The 15,259-nt window shown below is 39.5% G+C and overlaps 2 protein-coding genes across 4 annotated transcripts; one reads left to right on the forward strand and one right to left on the reverse strand.

Moving 5' to 3' along the window:
• The first annotated feature begins 1,352 nt into the window (after window positions 1–1,352).
• sp1 (sp1 transcription factor) lies at window positions 1,353–8,711 on the forward strand. 2 transcript variants are annotated; one of them, XM_015047670.1, is made up of 6 exons: window positions 1,353–1,460; window positions 2,008–2,084; window positions 3,778–5,146; window positions 5,925–6,066; window positions 6,667–6,857; window positions 6,968–8,711. In XM_015047670.1, exons 1-6 carry the CDS (start codon window positions 1,454–1,456, stop codon window positions 7,270–7,272), a joined length of 2,091 nt encoding a protein of 696 aa, XP_014903156.1. In that variant the 5' UTR covers window positions 1,353–1,453; the 3' UTR covers window positions 7,273–8,711. The 2 variants fall into 2 exon arrangements, with proteins under 2 accessions (XP_014903156.1, XP_014903165.1); XM_015047679.1 differs by lacking the exon at window positions 1,353–1,460 and adding an exon at window positions 1,476–1,605.
• A 1-nt stretch (window position 8,712) lies between these two features.
• Window positions 8,713–14,098, reverse strand: LOC106956687 (cell division cycle-associated protein 7-like). 2 transcript variants are annotated; one of them, XM_015047691.1, is made up of 9 exons: window positions 13,965–14,098; window positions 13,772–13,876; window positions 13,219–13,581; window positions 12,020–12,115; window positions 11,370–11,522; window positions 11,058–11,201; window positions 10,184–10,333; window positions 8,980–9,116; window positions 8,713–8,889 (listed from the first exon to the last, which is right to left on the reverse strand). In XM_015047691.1, exons 1-9 carry the CDS (start codon window positions 13,974–13,976, stop codon window positions 8,853–8,855), a joined length of 1,197 nt encoding a protein of 398 aa, XP_014903177.1. In that variant the 5' UTR covers window positions 13,977–14,098; the 3' UTR covers window positions 8,713–8,852. The 2 variants fall into 2 exon arrangements, with proteins under 2 accessions (XP_014903177.1, XP_014903185.1); XM_015047699.1 differs by having other exon boundaries at window positions 13,992–14,095.
• Between the last annotated feature and the right edge of the window lie 1,161 nt (window positions 14,099–15,259).

The raw sequence follows: 15,259 nt of genomic DNA on the forward strand, positions 1-15,259 counted from the left end.
ATTTTCATTCGAAAATCAACATCCCTTGAGTCCAACCGAATGAAAAAAAACCAACAACAAATAAAAGGAAAAAAAAAAAAAAAAAAAAAAAAAAAGATTTACGGGGTGTTTAGCACATATTTTATCGCTCTGATATGCAGTTCCATGAAGAAAAGACTGCCCACTGCAAAAATTTCTTATTTTTTCTTTCATTTCAATGTTTCAGATCATAAAATATGATTATGATCTGATTAATTGAAAAATACAACAAAACTAACTTTGTTTAATGTGTAAAACAACAATTAATAATGTTTTTTTTTGTTTTGTTTTGTTTTTTACATTGTTGTGGGGAAAATATGTTCCACTCTTTTGGCACAATGATTTACATAAAGCTACGATGGAGGTGTTTTTCAGCATGAATGTCCAAAGTCAGAGTTGGAGTTGGTGGTGCTTTGGGTCATTGACCTCCTGAGAAATAATGGGCTTTTGGGGTTAAGTTCAGAAAGTTATGACTGGATTCCTTCAGGATCCAGTCACTAAAAATTGACACATAATTTTTCTAACAACTCCAAATTCAACTGTTGGTATAATGTTGTTTTTCTGAAATATTGTGGTAGTTTTTTTTATGCCAGATATATCAAGATACAAACCTTCTAAAAACATGATGCTTCTGTCACCTTAGTCCTCAGAACGTTTTCCCATGAATATTGAAGATCATCAAGATCTTTTCATGACAAATGAGTTTAAGCCTTTGTGTTCTTTTTGGTCAGTAGTCTTTTTGGCTTTTGGTGCCATTTTTTGTCCAGTCTTTCTTGTTAATGAATTGTGAATATTAACTGAGTAGGTCCTCCAGTGCTTTAAATTTTAATAGAAATTTAATAGTGCTAAAAATTATACACAGATTTAAATTTATGTCACACTGAATAATCAAATAAGTTGGGAAAGCTTTTATTTTTGGATGGGATCTTTTGCACATTAGTGAGTTTATCAATCCATTTATTTATTTCTCTATCTATTGCCAATTTTGACACTATCAGTCCTCCATATCTTGATACATAATGAATTCTATTGTGAGGTCTTTTATACTACTTCATCTAATTAGACAGATGTTATTTAAGTTATTACTTCATTTTGCAGCAGTGTCACGAAAATTTATTTGTTAAAATTCAACTCAATTTCTCAAAAAGATGTTATTTACAAACTTTACATATGTGTAATTCTTTGAAACAACCAGCGGTTTCATTCACCATTTCATCTCTTTACGGTTAAATAACCAAAATGGAAACCAGACTAAACTTATATCTACAAATACCGGAAAAGGGTCAGTGAGTTTGTTCCAGTAACCTAGTGGTGAATAAATTGAACGCACCACAGTTCCTTCTTCAAAGAGAGGGGGGAGGCGTTAAGTTAGTGTGAAGTTGTGAAAAGTTGTCAAGCCGAAAAAGAGCAAAGAAACTCCTCCCGTCTTCAAATTATGAGCAGTAAGTGAACTTTTAAAAACTCGGTGACCTAATTAGGAGAGTACATTTATATCAACACTATGAAGTAACGGCAGAGCGCAGTGTTTTACTCAGATTTAATACGACATCGTTTTGTTATCGATCGGACGTTGGAAGCATTTTAAAAGTGAGAAACTGACGCTTATTTATAGCTACTTGTTGGATACACCACTAACATTTATTTAAGGAAACATATTCGTTTTCATACTGTATAATTATGGGTTCGTTGTACACTTTTATTTTAATATAGACAACTTGTTGTGTTTTACCGAGCAGTTGGAGCTGTGTCGGTCACTTTAGCTAATGCCTAGCGAGTTTTCTACACATTACTTAGCTAATCGGCTAGCTGGCAGTGTAAGCAACCCGACGTAGGTTTCCTTGCTACAACCCCCACAAAACAATTCCAAACCTCACAAAAGTCGCTTTATTTGAGTGTATTTGATTGAGTTTATACTTTGTTGCTAAATGTTACTCGGTTTGTGCCTTTGCCGCTTAAGAAGTCGGTGATCTTCCAACTCTTCTTCCGCAGATCAGCAGCAGCAGGGTGAAATGGCCGCTGTGGAGAGCGGTGGAGGATTCAGTCAGAAGCGAAACACAAACTCACAAGTAGGTTAACCTGTCACACAAAGCTGCACTGTTGCAAAATTGCATTGCTTTCTCTTTGATGGTGTTGTGTGTTGTTGGAGTGATTCTGTGATCCGTCTGTGTTTGAAACTGTGCGGGATGTTGATTTTTCTCCCCGGAGCACATGTCACTGGGGTGGGGAATGGGCAGGTAAATTTCGCCCACACGGGGTGTTCCCGTCTTAGCCGGGCACTTCGTGTGCGTTTCGCTCGGCCCATTTGGCTGGCCTCGGAGGGGGTGGCTAGAGGAGTGTGCTAGTTTATAGGGCAGAATAAAGTGTGGGAGGGCGATGGGTGGGTTTGGGGGGAGGGGAAGCCGAGCCCGCCGCTGCTCCTGAAAAATGTGGTCCCTCCCAAACTCAGCCCCCCATGTTTTCTCTCTAAAGACCAACTAAACCAGAAGTGCTACATTGTAATATAGGCAGCATGAAAGTGATTTTAATGCAGTTTCTGTGTGTGGTTTCGCACACACAAAGCAAGCCACACAGATCATCATTGTGGTAAATTTAAAAATCAAATCCCTTCCTCCCAAAATGTTTAGGTTTGGGGTCTTAACTTTAAAAGCCGATCATCCTCCTTATGCTATCGAATCTACTTTAAACATTCAGTCTCACATAAATACCTGATATATTTATTTAAGTAATTCTGCTTAAGATATTAGTTTTGTTTGATACTTAAGTCTCTCGGGGGGTTTTTTCTTGTCTTATTTTGTCCACGATCTCCTGTGAATTTGTCTATTTAAAATGGTAAGTATCTTTTGGTTTAGTTTAATATGTGAACTATGTGAATTTTTTTATGTGTACATGTTCAAAATGTCCAGAAACTGTCTCACCAGTCTTTATTTAGTGCTCAGAAAGGAAAGACTATTGATCAGAGAAATTACCTGAAAACATAATCTCTTGGCATGCTGTTTACTATGCCCCTTTAAAGTACGAACTCAGTTTTTTTCTTGCACACAAATACTAATGCAAAGACAAATACGAACTGAAGATGGTGTAGTTTAGGACAAAATGTCTCACGTTCTCAACTGGCTGCTGGATTATATGGGACTTGTCAAACGCCAGGTTTAGCATCAACAGACTGACTCTGGATGCCGGGACTTCATGGCAGAATTAGCTAGAAAAAGCAGTTTCTCACAGTGGCCAATTTAAAAGGGACAAAAAGGCCTGAGATGGACATTGAAGAGTAGAAAACTGAAGAAGTGTGTCATTTACAGGTGACTCAAGGTACGTGGGCTTCAAATCAAGCTGCAGAACAAATTAAAAGATCTAGCCAAGTGTGGTGCAGGAAGCTTGAGGATGATCTGGAGGTGGTAAAATAGGAGATTTCAATGAGCAGTCAGATTTTATGGAAGATGCATCAGGATGTGTAGGATGAAGTCTCATCTGTTTAGCATGAAAAATTTCTTAGCTCTAATTGCTGTAAAATGTGCCGTTTTATTTTTCCTTAAAACCAAAATTCAAAGTTAACATCTGCGATTTCAGTTCATATCTTAATGTCCAACTCTGATAGTGACTTCATGTCTTATTCCATTGCAATTTTTTTTTTTTTTTTTATTGGAAAGAAGAAAATCTTGAAGTAATTTTGGTAATCTCAGTCGTAGTGTATGTTACAGAGCAACACAATGCGCTACAGATTCCCAAGCCTTTAAATGTTTGTGCTATTTCTATTGGCAGGACTCACAGCAGCCGTCTCCTCTGGCCCTGTTGGCCGCTACGTGCAGTCGAATCGACACCCCTGGAGAGAATGACTCTTCAGCCGAGCAGCAACAAAATAATCAGCAGCAGCTGGAAATAAATCAGGGCGTCTTTACCTCCACTGCCAACGGTTGGCAGGTTGTCCCCCTCAATGTTCAGGCATCCTCAGGCTCCAACACCATCACCACTGACTCGTCAGGGGTGATGGCCGGAGGAGACAACTGCAAGAGCAGACAGGTGCTGTCAACATCAGCAGCAGCTGTGAGCACTCAGGGTCAGCAGCAACAGCAGTACGTAGTAGCCCAGGCTCCATCAGTGTCAGGTCAGCAGTTGCTTACCACTATATCAGGCATGATGCCCAACATCCAGTACCAAGTTATACCGCAGTTCCAGACAGTAGACGGTCAGCCACTACATTTTGCACATGCTCAGCAGGACCCGGCCGTATCCGCTGCTGCAGCACAAGGGCAGCAGTTTCAGATCGTGTCCTCTCCCAGCGGCCAGCAGATCATAGCTGCGACCAACAGAGCCGGCGCCGCTGGGAACATTATAACCATGCCCAGCGTCCTTCAGGGGGCAATCCCCATACAAAATATAAGCTTAGGCAACGGTGTGTTGCAAAACCAGGCCCAGTTCCTGGCAAACATGCCACTGTCTCTGAATGGAAACATCACGTTGTTGCCTGTTGCCACGGGTGCAGCGGGGGGAGATATTAACGGTAGCGGGGAGGCTGGAGGCAATCAGCTGGTTCAGCAGCAGCCAGCCACCTCTGGCGGTGGGACGGGGTACATGACCACCGCGTCCACTGTCACAACACAGACCTCATCCTCTTACGGCGCCACCCAAACACAGAAGAGTAACGGCTCGGCGACGGGCACATTCCAGCAGAACGTCCCCATTCAGCCGGACAACAGAGACGGCCAGCAGCCGCAACAAATCCTCATCCAGCCTCATCAGGTCATCCAGGGTGGAGCGCCACTTCAGGCCATCCAGGCCACGGCAGGCGGTCCGGTGTTTGCAACTCCAACACTCAGTCAAGAGGGGCTTCAAAATCTTCAAATTATGCCAAACACGGGGCCCATCCTCTTGCGCACAGTGGGCCCTAACGGCCAGGTTAGCTGGCAGACCATTCAGATCCAGAGTCCAACAGGAACGCAGTTAACTCTGGCCCCGGTGCAGTCCCTGCCCCAGCTGGGGCAGAATCAGGGGGCGGCTGGGGCTGCAGGGATCCCGGTCAACGCGGTGCAGATCCCGAGCCTTCAGACCATCAACCTGAACACACTGGGCAGCACTGGGCTGCAGATGCATCAGCTGCCAGGAGTTCCCATCCCCATCACCAGCACAACAGGTCCGTCATTTACCAGCGTATTAAACAGCTGGGATAGTTTCTAAAAGTCTTTGGTACTAATTCTGTAACTAATGTTTGTTTCTTCCATTTTTGTGATTTATTACAAATTTTTCAGGAGATTTTTTGATAATTTTGTTCCCAACTGTCATGTCGTCACCTCCTTTTTGCCAAAAGATGACTTAGGCAAAAAAAAATAAAAAAAAATCACTTAATAAAAATACAGGCAAAATGGAAGACAGCTTCTGCATTTCCTGATCCGGTGCTCAAATCTGGTTGGACCAGTTTAGCCGTTTGTTTTCATGTGAAACTTTAACCACACTGTAAATGATGCCGTCAGTTTTTTTTTTTTTTTCTTTAACTACTTCCACTCACATTTTAATATTTTGCTGCAGTTGTGGTTTGGCTACACCAGCAGGTTTTTAGCAAGGCTGCAGCTTCACTACTAATGGTTTAGTTTGAACCACAGGCAGCCAGAGCTGAAAATAATCAAATGTTTGTGTAATGGTGAAAGTGAACAGGGTGTGCAGCATTAACAATTCTTTTACAAAGAATTAAGTTGCTGTAACATCATTGTTTTATATCTTTTTGTTTCTCATTTAAAGGAAATGTTAAAAAATTAAATATAGTTCCCAAACGTTTCTTTATCATAATGATCGCTGCACAAAAAAAAAAGAAGAAAAAAAAAGTAAAACCTTTTTAGAAGTTGAGAAATGATTTGCATTTAGGCTGGAAGGTTTCATAACCTTACACTTGGATTATTTCTTCTCATTTATTACAGGGGACCAGGTATTGCAGACAGGCGGAGACGGTTTGGATGACGGCGCACCTCTGGAGGATGAGGATTTAAGCCCTCAACCTCAGGGACGACGAAATCGAAGAGAAGCTTGCACCTGTCCGATGTGCAAAGATGGAGAGCCACGGTACGTCACCGATCTGTATGGCTGGTGTCTTGGGTAAATGTGTTAACACAATAATGAAAGTGCTTTACTCCTTTGAGTAAGTTTTTATTTTATTACAATTTAGTGTTTTGTCTAGCTTTCAAAATTTAGTGCTATTAATAATGTCTTAACTTCAGAAATGGTTAAACTTTACATTCCTGAAGTATCAGTCTGAAGGATTTGGCGACATCTAGTGGTCATGTTACACATGGTAGAGACGTGATTAAAGAAAGGGGAAAATCCTGTTAATAATCCTAGGGGACGTAGAGGTAAATTTCCAGGAGGTTTTTGGACTTTTGTGAAATTTGAGATTATTTCTAAGCCTCAGATAAATTGATGACAGTTTTTATGCAAAATAAATTTTGCTGCATGTTTAATTCAAATGTAATAGCCATGCAACAAATGAAAAAATGTATAATCCTGTCAGTTTATTTTAGCCTAGATAGCTGTATGCGTTGATGCAGTCTTTACCCTGAAACTCAGATATTTTATTGTAGATTTTTCACTTTAGTGGATTAGGCAAACCTCCAAATATCAGACCAGGTTAAAAGTTAACTCTTGAACATTTTTGACTTTGTACAGTGACCCAAATAAGAAGAAGCAGCACATCTGTCACATTAGTGGCTGCGGGAAGATCTACGGCAAGACGTCCCACCTCAGAGCCCACCTTCGTTGGCACACAGGAGAACGCCCCTTCGTTTGCAGTTGGTCTTTTTGTGGCAAACGATTCACGCGTTCAGATGAGCTTCAGCGCCATAAGAGGACACACACAGGTGAGGAGCTCAGTGTCCAGGCCAGGGACTACATTCAAATGACTGAGCACAAATTTTAAGACATTCTAATTGCGCAGCCCTTTAACATATTTTCCTCCTCTTACTTTCAGGAGAGAAGAAATTTGCGTGTCACGAGTGTCCCAAACGCTTCATGCGCAGCGACCACCTCTCCAAGCACATCAAGACCCACCTGAACAAGAAAGTACCCGTCACAGGCAACAGCATCACTGTGTCAGCCGATGCTGCTTCTCCGTCGGCGGGAACAGAAAGCAGCGCAGGAGCTGGCTCAAACAATGACCAGCACACCATTGTCACCATGGAAACCTTATCTGCAGAAAGCCTTGCTCGGTTAGCCAGCAGTGGCATCAACATGATGCAGGTGGACCTTCACCAGCTCAATGGCAGCAGTTACTAGGGACGGTGTGAGGGAGATGCCGAACGATAAATTTGGACATATGGGAGGGATTGGGGGGTCAAAGGGCATGTTCCAGCAGAAACAGAACCTGTTGGAGGTGTGGGTCTGAAAGGGGTTCTCCGATGCTAATAATTTGTAGAACTGAGACAGAAATTTGATTTGCATTCTTGTATGTAGAGGCTTGTGGTATTTAGGTTTCTGAGGTGGACAGCTGGGATTAAAATCTCAAATCTACAGAAATCACTGTGAAATCCTATTTCCTCTGAAGGGAAATGGTTTTACACTAACATCTCCAGCCTTAAATGGTTTAAGACTGCAACAGTAAACACAGGTCAGCACGCGCCATGATGTCGCTGGAATTCTGTTGAGGTTCTCCAATGAAGAGATGACACTAAGTCAGACTCTTGATCTTTTTCTCTCGCTGTTTTAAGCTTTGCCCCATTTTTTCTTCGACACCTCAGAGGTTTCCTGACCGGCCGGCCCAGGCTAACGTTTCATGTCCCTCAGGCTAACCGACACATCATCTCAAAATGAAACGTCTACAAATAATGGAAAACGTCTTGCAAATTTTCAGTTGTCATTTTGTTGAAGCCAGAAGCACACATGTGCTGGAGCATATTAGTCGTGAAATTCTGAGAATAACTCTTTAACTTCTTTTGTGAAAACATTCAAGCCATCATGCTTTATTGTCGGGATAGAAGCAAAGCATATTTTCTATGTATATATACTTTTTTTTTTTTTTTCTAGTCAACAGTACAGAAATTCTTAGCACAAACAGGAATATATAACATGGTTGCAGGTGGTTGCCTTTCTGTTGTCTGTACATCTTATGCACAATCAATCTTAATCTTATTTTTATATATATATGTAGATTTAATTTGTAAACTTCAAAGCTTTTCATATAATGTTATAAGATCCAGATCTTCCAGTCTCTTTTCCATCTTATATCTTCCTCACAGCCATGTCAGTCTTTGGTTAATAGTTTTCAGGTATGGTCAGAATTCTTCGCAATAATGTTAAATACTAAGCTCCAGACCAAAGGTTTATGCTCCTTTTTATAAAAACTACTTGGGGAATCTTTCTTTGGTCCATAAGCTTTCTAAAAGTACTCACCTAGTGATGCAAATGCCAAAATTATAACTGGAAAACATCCAGCAAGGCCGACTGTGTGTACTCTTCCTTTACTTGTTCAAACGAGTAGCAAAAGGCATTGTCAGAATGTATTTGCCCGAGTTGTTTTTTCCTTCATAATTATGCTCTGTATGAATTGTAACCTGTACAATGCATGTTTAAAACGTCAACTCATTGGACAGTAAGTGCTCTTACCTCCTTTACCTGCCCCCAACCCGCGTTTTTAAATAAGGGATTTTTTTTTTTTAACATGTTTATATAACTACTGCAAATGCCAACACCTGGATTAAAAGGACATCTTATTTCTTTGCGAACATGTCTTTAGCTTTATTCACAATATACAAAGCACAAAGGACAGCAAAAACTTGGTTAAATTTATAAAAATGGTAAAAAACAGAAAAACTTCACAAGATGCAACAAACTGAACAAACGTCCACCCAGAGTTAAAATCACATGTCCTCCTCGTCTTTCAGTTTTTCACGGAGACTGCAAGGACAAAAAAAAAAAAAAACATTAAATATTTAGTAATTCTAACTGGTTAACAGCATAATCAGGTTACAGGAGTCTGAGTCTCACCTGCTGAGGTAGGAGTGGACGTCAGAGAAGCCGTGGTACTGAGCCAGAGGGAACAGGATGCCAGTAGGGCATCGGCCCTCGCGCTGGCGGCAGAAACTACAGTTGCAAATACTGCGGCACGGTGGGCACTTCCAGTCCTGAGGAGACGCCGCAAAGTTTAGAAGGATAAGTGATACAAACTAAAAATAAACATTGTGATTACACGATGCTGTTAACTTCAGCCTTGCCTGCATTTTGTAATATTCTCAGTGATTTTTTAGAAGTAATAAAACACAAGCCATGCGGGGCGTTTACATTCCTGTAAAGGGGGGAGGTAAACATCCAAGCCATCATGCTTTATTATCGGGTTAGAAGCAAAGCATATTTTCTATGTATATATACTTTTTTCTAGTAAACAGTACAGAGGTAATCTGAATTTTGGCTACTGTTTCTGCCCTTCAGGGTTTTCCTCTATTTTGCTTCCTTCATTGTACCTTCACAAACCTTAACCTTTTTGATACTATAATAAGGATTATAGTTGGACTACACTCCCCCCTTTACTTTTTCCATAATACCTAAACCTAGAATTAAAAAAAAAAAGCTAATGAGAACAGGGAGCCTTCTAGTAAAGGATGTCCTAAAAAAAAATCAGCATCAACAACAAGCAGAAAAATCTTACATTTCAACGTGAAGTTGCATAAATGCAAAGACTAGGAGAAGCACACAATACAAACATCACTGAAAACTCCTCCAAAGCTTGGAACCAAACATTTACGGGTAATTTGTGGTTTCAGGGTGTGGAAGCCAAGCGGTGTTTATGGGAACAACCCTTTTCTGGGCAGCAGTTCATGACCTGAATCTTAAGATAGGTTTTATGCCAAAATAATGAACCAAAGGTATGCAAGACAGTCAACAACGGAAAAAAACCCTATCAATTAACATTTTAAAAATAGTAAAAGGAAAAACATTGTTTATCTTTTTACTGCCTCATCTTAACGAAAGCAATTCCTGCTAAGAATTCGATTAGTATTTTCAATAATTCCAAGTTCTTCACCGTTTCTCCATCATGAATGTAAACGCCACTTGTTAAATAAAACCATAACAAAGTCAACATAAGAGTTTATTGCAGCTGCCAATTTCATTTATGGAATATAATCTATCATCAGAATGGAAACCCTGTGGCTGTACGTTAATTATTTACAATAAAGCATTAGAGAGCACTGACCGGATTAAGCAGCGCCTTCCTGACGTCCTCTCCATATCGGTTCCTCAGGCACGGCCCGCAGAACTGACCCTGAATCCCTCGACAGTTCTCATTGCGGCAGCAGGTCTTTGTGTCGACAGTTTTCTGTCGGCACTGATGGCACGTGGAGCCCTGACAAAAAAATAGAGACATTATTAACTTTATGCAGTGTCAATGAAAAATGTTAACCTATGTATTTAACCCGTTAATTGCTTTTACAAATCAATCATGATCAATAAAACGTGGCTTAGGATTAGGCCAAGAGGCATACTGGAGACTACATGGTCAAGTGGAAAAAGGTTCCTTGGTGTTTTTGGCTATTGGACAAGACACTTCTGTTTGGCGGACACCAAATGCTGCGCATCACCACAAAATCATCATCACAAGCATGGTGGGGGCAGCATCATGCTGTGGGAATGCTTCTCAGCAGCAGGCCCTGGAAGGCTTGCAAAGGTACAATGAATGAAACAAAATGGAGGAAAATCCTGGAGGGCATTTTCTTTCCATTTTCAAGAGAACTATGATCCATTATTCTCCTGCAAGATAACGACCCAAGCCATTAAGCTAAAGCTACACAGAAATGGTTTGAAGAAAACCTGACTGAGCTTGAAGAGTTTCGCCAGGAAAATTTGGAGCAAAACTGCAGCATCCAGATGTGCAGTTCTGACTGAAATGTGCTTCCAGTAATAGCAAAACAATAATACATATTTCTGAGCCATGTTAGACTTGGATTTTAAAGAGCTGGATAACTTGTTGCATCTTTACAAATGAAAAGATGAACACGTCCTTTACAGATCTGACTGGAGGAATAAACTTTGTGTGAGTCTGTAAGTGTTAAGTTCACCACTGAACTTACTGTGACACTGTTGTAAACCTTGTCGGTCATATTGTCAGCCACCAACTCCAGCTCGTCCTCTGTGATGTCATCTACTGGACGGATGATGTGAGGGTGGTTCTGATTGGGTCGTGGAGTGCCGCGGCGACGTGGAGCTTGGCGAACCTAAAACAGGTAATGAAGGTGTGCATTACTTCAGTAAACATCTAAATAACCATATTTAGCTCTCATTGATTACCAATGTTAATTATACAAATATCAGAATTAATCTGTAGAGCAAAACAAACATGGTTTCACCAGCTACTTTATTGTTCAGTTTGTTGTTTAACTAACCTCCAGCAGCTCTTCCTCCAAGCTGAGCTCCACAACTGCTTCCAGAGGAGATGAAGGGTCCTCGATTCCCCCCATAGAGCGGGTCTGTCTGCGAGAAGCCCGTTCTGGGTTCCTCCTGGTCTCCCTGTCACTTTGACCAGAGCGAGGCGGGCGCTGGATATTGGAAATGAATCCACATAATCAGTTAGTCCCAAAGGAATATTCAGGTTAAGAATCTTGAATTTATTAAATCTGTACTTGAATTTCAAAATCAGCACCAAATAACCAAACAAACACAACAGTCATTACTAACTATTTGAATATATACCAATTTGAAGGTCTACTTTTAGTTTGTTCTTTAGGTTTAATAAAAACACATTTTTATACCTTGGCTTTCAACACACTGTGATATTGTCTTGTATGGCACCTTAAAATACACCTGCCATGTTGTATGTGTGTGTGTGTATATATATATATATATATATATATATATATATAGATAGATAGATATTTTTTTTTACATATTTCTGTTTTAATGTACAGTACTTTGGCTACCCCAGCGGTTTTTAAAATGTGCTATTGAAATAAAGGCACCTCAGACATTCAGTTTACTGCAAAATTGTGAAGACTAGCAGAAAGACGTCCATTTATGAGTTTTCCATTATACTCACAGAGCTTTTTCCTTTTGTCGTCGGTCTGCCTGCTTTTTTTTTAAGAAAGCCAGCTCCTCCAGGCATTTTCTGTAGGTCTGCCATCAGCTGGGCCAGCTGTTGGGAAATTGATATGAAGACAATAAATGGTAAATTAATACCGGTGCATAATTCACCAACCCTAAAACTGATACGAGAAGTAATATATTATGACAACTATAGTGTAGTAGGCTCATTGATCATAATTGTAAAACTTAGTCTTATGGGAAGCATGAAGATTCATAAAATACACATATTGGTATCCATATAACTTAGGCTTGTATTTGGTAATTTTCCACATGTTAAGTTGATAATCAAGGAGACATGTCTATTAACACAGTAACAGCGCAGACTGTAAAAGTTATGGTTGGACAATCCATCAGTTGCAGTCTAATCTGCAGGGGACAATAATGTTCAGACAGCTTAGGTCTAGTGACGAATGGCTTCAGACCAGAAAAACGTCTTAGTCATTGTCATCTAAGGTAGAGACTTTTCAGGTGATTCACTTGCTGAAGAGGTCAGGTGTGACATGACTGCTTAAGCAGCTGATTCACATGCATTTATTCTATGAATGCATGTGAATACATGCATTCATACAATGCATGTATGAATGCATACATGCATTCATACATGCATTGTATTAATGTTCATCACATGCATTCATTATATGAATATGAATATATATGAATGCATGTGAATACACCTGCCATGTTGTATGTGGCAGGTGCCTCTTACACAATGCATTGCATGTGTGTAAGAGGCAGATGCAATGCATTCATTGCATGTGAATCACCTGAAAAATCTTCATAGCCCACACTTTAGAGGGTAACGAGGAGGAAAAAAAATATGCCGTTTCAGATTATTCTTCTCTGGTGGTTTCATGCTCAGTGAAATCTGATTCCAGATTGTATTGAAATCACCAATATAAATAAAAATACACATGCCAGTCAAATAAAAAGAAATAATCAGTGTTAAATACTCAAACATCTAGTATCAACACTTATTTTTTTGTGTCAGAAGTTCAACTTTAGTGCATTTAGAAAAATATTTGACAAATTTTTTGTGAATGTTTTCCTTAGATGCCTTATACCACTAATTACAACCTCTACATCCAAGAAAACTATTTTATTTAACATATAAAATTTACAAACGTCACCACAAGGCATGCGTTTCTGGTTTACCATTGCTTTGTTGGCCTTGATGTTCTGCTCTCTCTTGGCCAGGAAATTATCCGACTCATCTTTTGCAGAACCTGATCCATTATCCTCAGCCTGATGCGGTTGACTCACAGCCTTCTCCTCATCCTCAAATTTCACATGCTTGCCCTTCTTTGGCCTTTTGGGCTCTCTTGGCCTCTTCACTCCTCTCTTTGCTGCAATATTTTCTTCTTCATCCTCAAACTCTGAGAGCTGGAAAGAAGAGGAAGAGCCAGAGCGAAGTGCAATCCTCAGCCTGAAGGGCTGACAGGCAGCAGGTGGTTTAGATGTGATCTTTAGCTTCATGGGAGAAGAGTCAGGTTGTGATTCATGATGCAAATCCAAATTCTGCAGGCAAACAGCAAGGATTTGTCATAAGAGGCAGATTTCTAATATATTCTTCAGTCGAATTTATTAATAAAAAAGGAGGGAAAATAGATTTAGTTGTGGAATAATTAAAAGTTGTCAACATATTACAAGTAATAGTTTATATGCATATCTAATGTTAAGTGTGTTGGCAATAAATACAAAAACATACCTTTTCTGTGAGCTCAGAGTCAGAAAAGCCATCAAATGTCTCATCACTTTCTGAATCCTCTGCAAACACATCCACTAGTTTCTTCACATCAGCTTCACACTCTGCCTATAAATGAAGAGTAAAAACAGCTTCAAAAACTTGTATTAATGTTCATCTTAAATTCAGTAGGCATTCAGTGAGTAAAAAAATATACATTTTGATTCATGACTTCAGTGCAAACCTCTCCAGTTTAGCTAGGTTCTCCAACAGACAAACCTGTCGTTCAAACCTGATTGGAAACTAGTGGCGCTTGTTATGAAGATTCGGACAGAACGAACACAACCGAGAGGGGCGGTGTTTTGTTTGCTGACGACCTATTTTAACTCCGCCCTCATAGAAAGACGTGGACACTAAAACAGACTCCAAAACATATTTAAAATGTAATTTTCAAAACTGCAGTTTTGAAATGTACATTTTAAGTATCTGCAACCTCAGTTCTGAGGTTAAATAGAAGATATGTAAAAATAAAGGTTTATACTTCTAAATCGCAAGAGGGCTGTGGACAAAAGCTGTACTTACAATCTGATAGATTTGGAGACTTGTTTTACAAATTAAACTGGACTAAAGATTATCAAGTCAAAATTTGGCATGCAGATTGCTTTCTACCAAGAAAGCCTCAATGCTGTGTTTGATTAAAACCCCTGGATGTGATCACTCAGGCAAGGAGGTAATTTTTTTTTCAGACTTTTCTCTTTTCTTCTTTGATTTTGAAGTAGCTCAAGTTCAACTGACCAGTTCAGTTCTATATATAACATAATGTGTATTTGTATCCTGCTATGTCATTAAGTCCTCCATTTTCAACCAGGGGGATGTGCAGTTTCAGAGGATACCATGGGAACTTGGCCTGTGGCAACACCTGCAGGCTCAAATTCACACCTTGCAATTGATTGGAGGTTAGCATGATGACTACTACAGAAGACTTATAACACAGGGGATTCCTTCTAAGTCTAATGGTTCCTCTTTCCTCCACATCTGTGACACTCTCCTCTATTACTACTGCTAATTTCTGTCTTCACTTCTGAGCACACTTACAAGCACAGACACGCAGACCAATTCCTATACATGGTGCAATCACATATGCACAGGCAGCAGCGTAAAAAAATCTACACTATCTACTTGAATACCTATAGTTGCAGCAAACACATTTAATTCATTGTTTCTTGTTCTTTATTTCTTTTACTTGTATTTTTGTTTTCTTTTTCTTTCTTTATCAGAGTATTTCTTTTATGTTCCTCACTGATTTGACTGTTTTTTCTGATTTTAACAACTGTCTCCTTCTAATTACATAATGCTTTAAATAACAAATAAATTTAAATAAATTTAAAAACCAATAAAATAATGGTTTAAATAATGCTTTAGTTTTTTTTTTTTTTTTTTTTTTTTTTTAAATATTGGGAACGGTTTTTTTTTTTTTTTTTTTTTTTTAAAATTTTACCTTTTTTTTTTCTT

The sequence above is a fragment of the Poecilia latipinna genome, unplaced genomic scaffold, assembly GCF_001443285.1.
Source record: "Poecilia latipinna isolate Pla-1442-1.1 unplaced genomic scaffold, P_latipinna-1.0 Scaffold41, whole genome shotgun sequence".
NCBI classification, from domain to species: domain Eukaryota; kingdom Metazoa; phylum Chordata; class Actinopteri; order Cyprinodontiformes; family Poeciliidae; genus Poecilia; species Poecilia latipinna.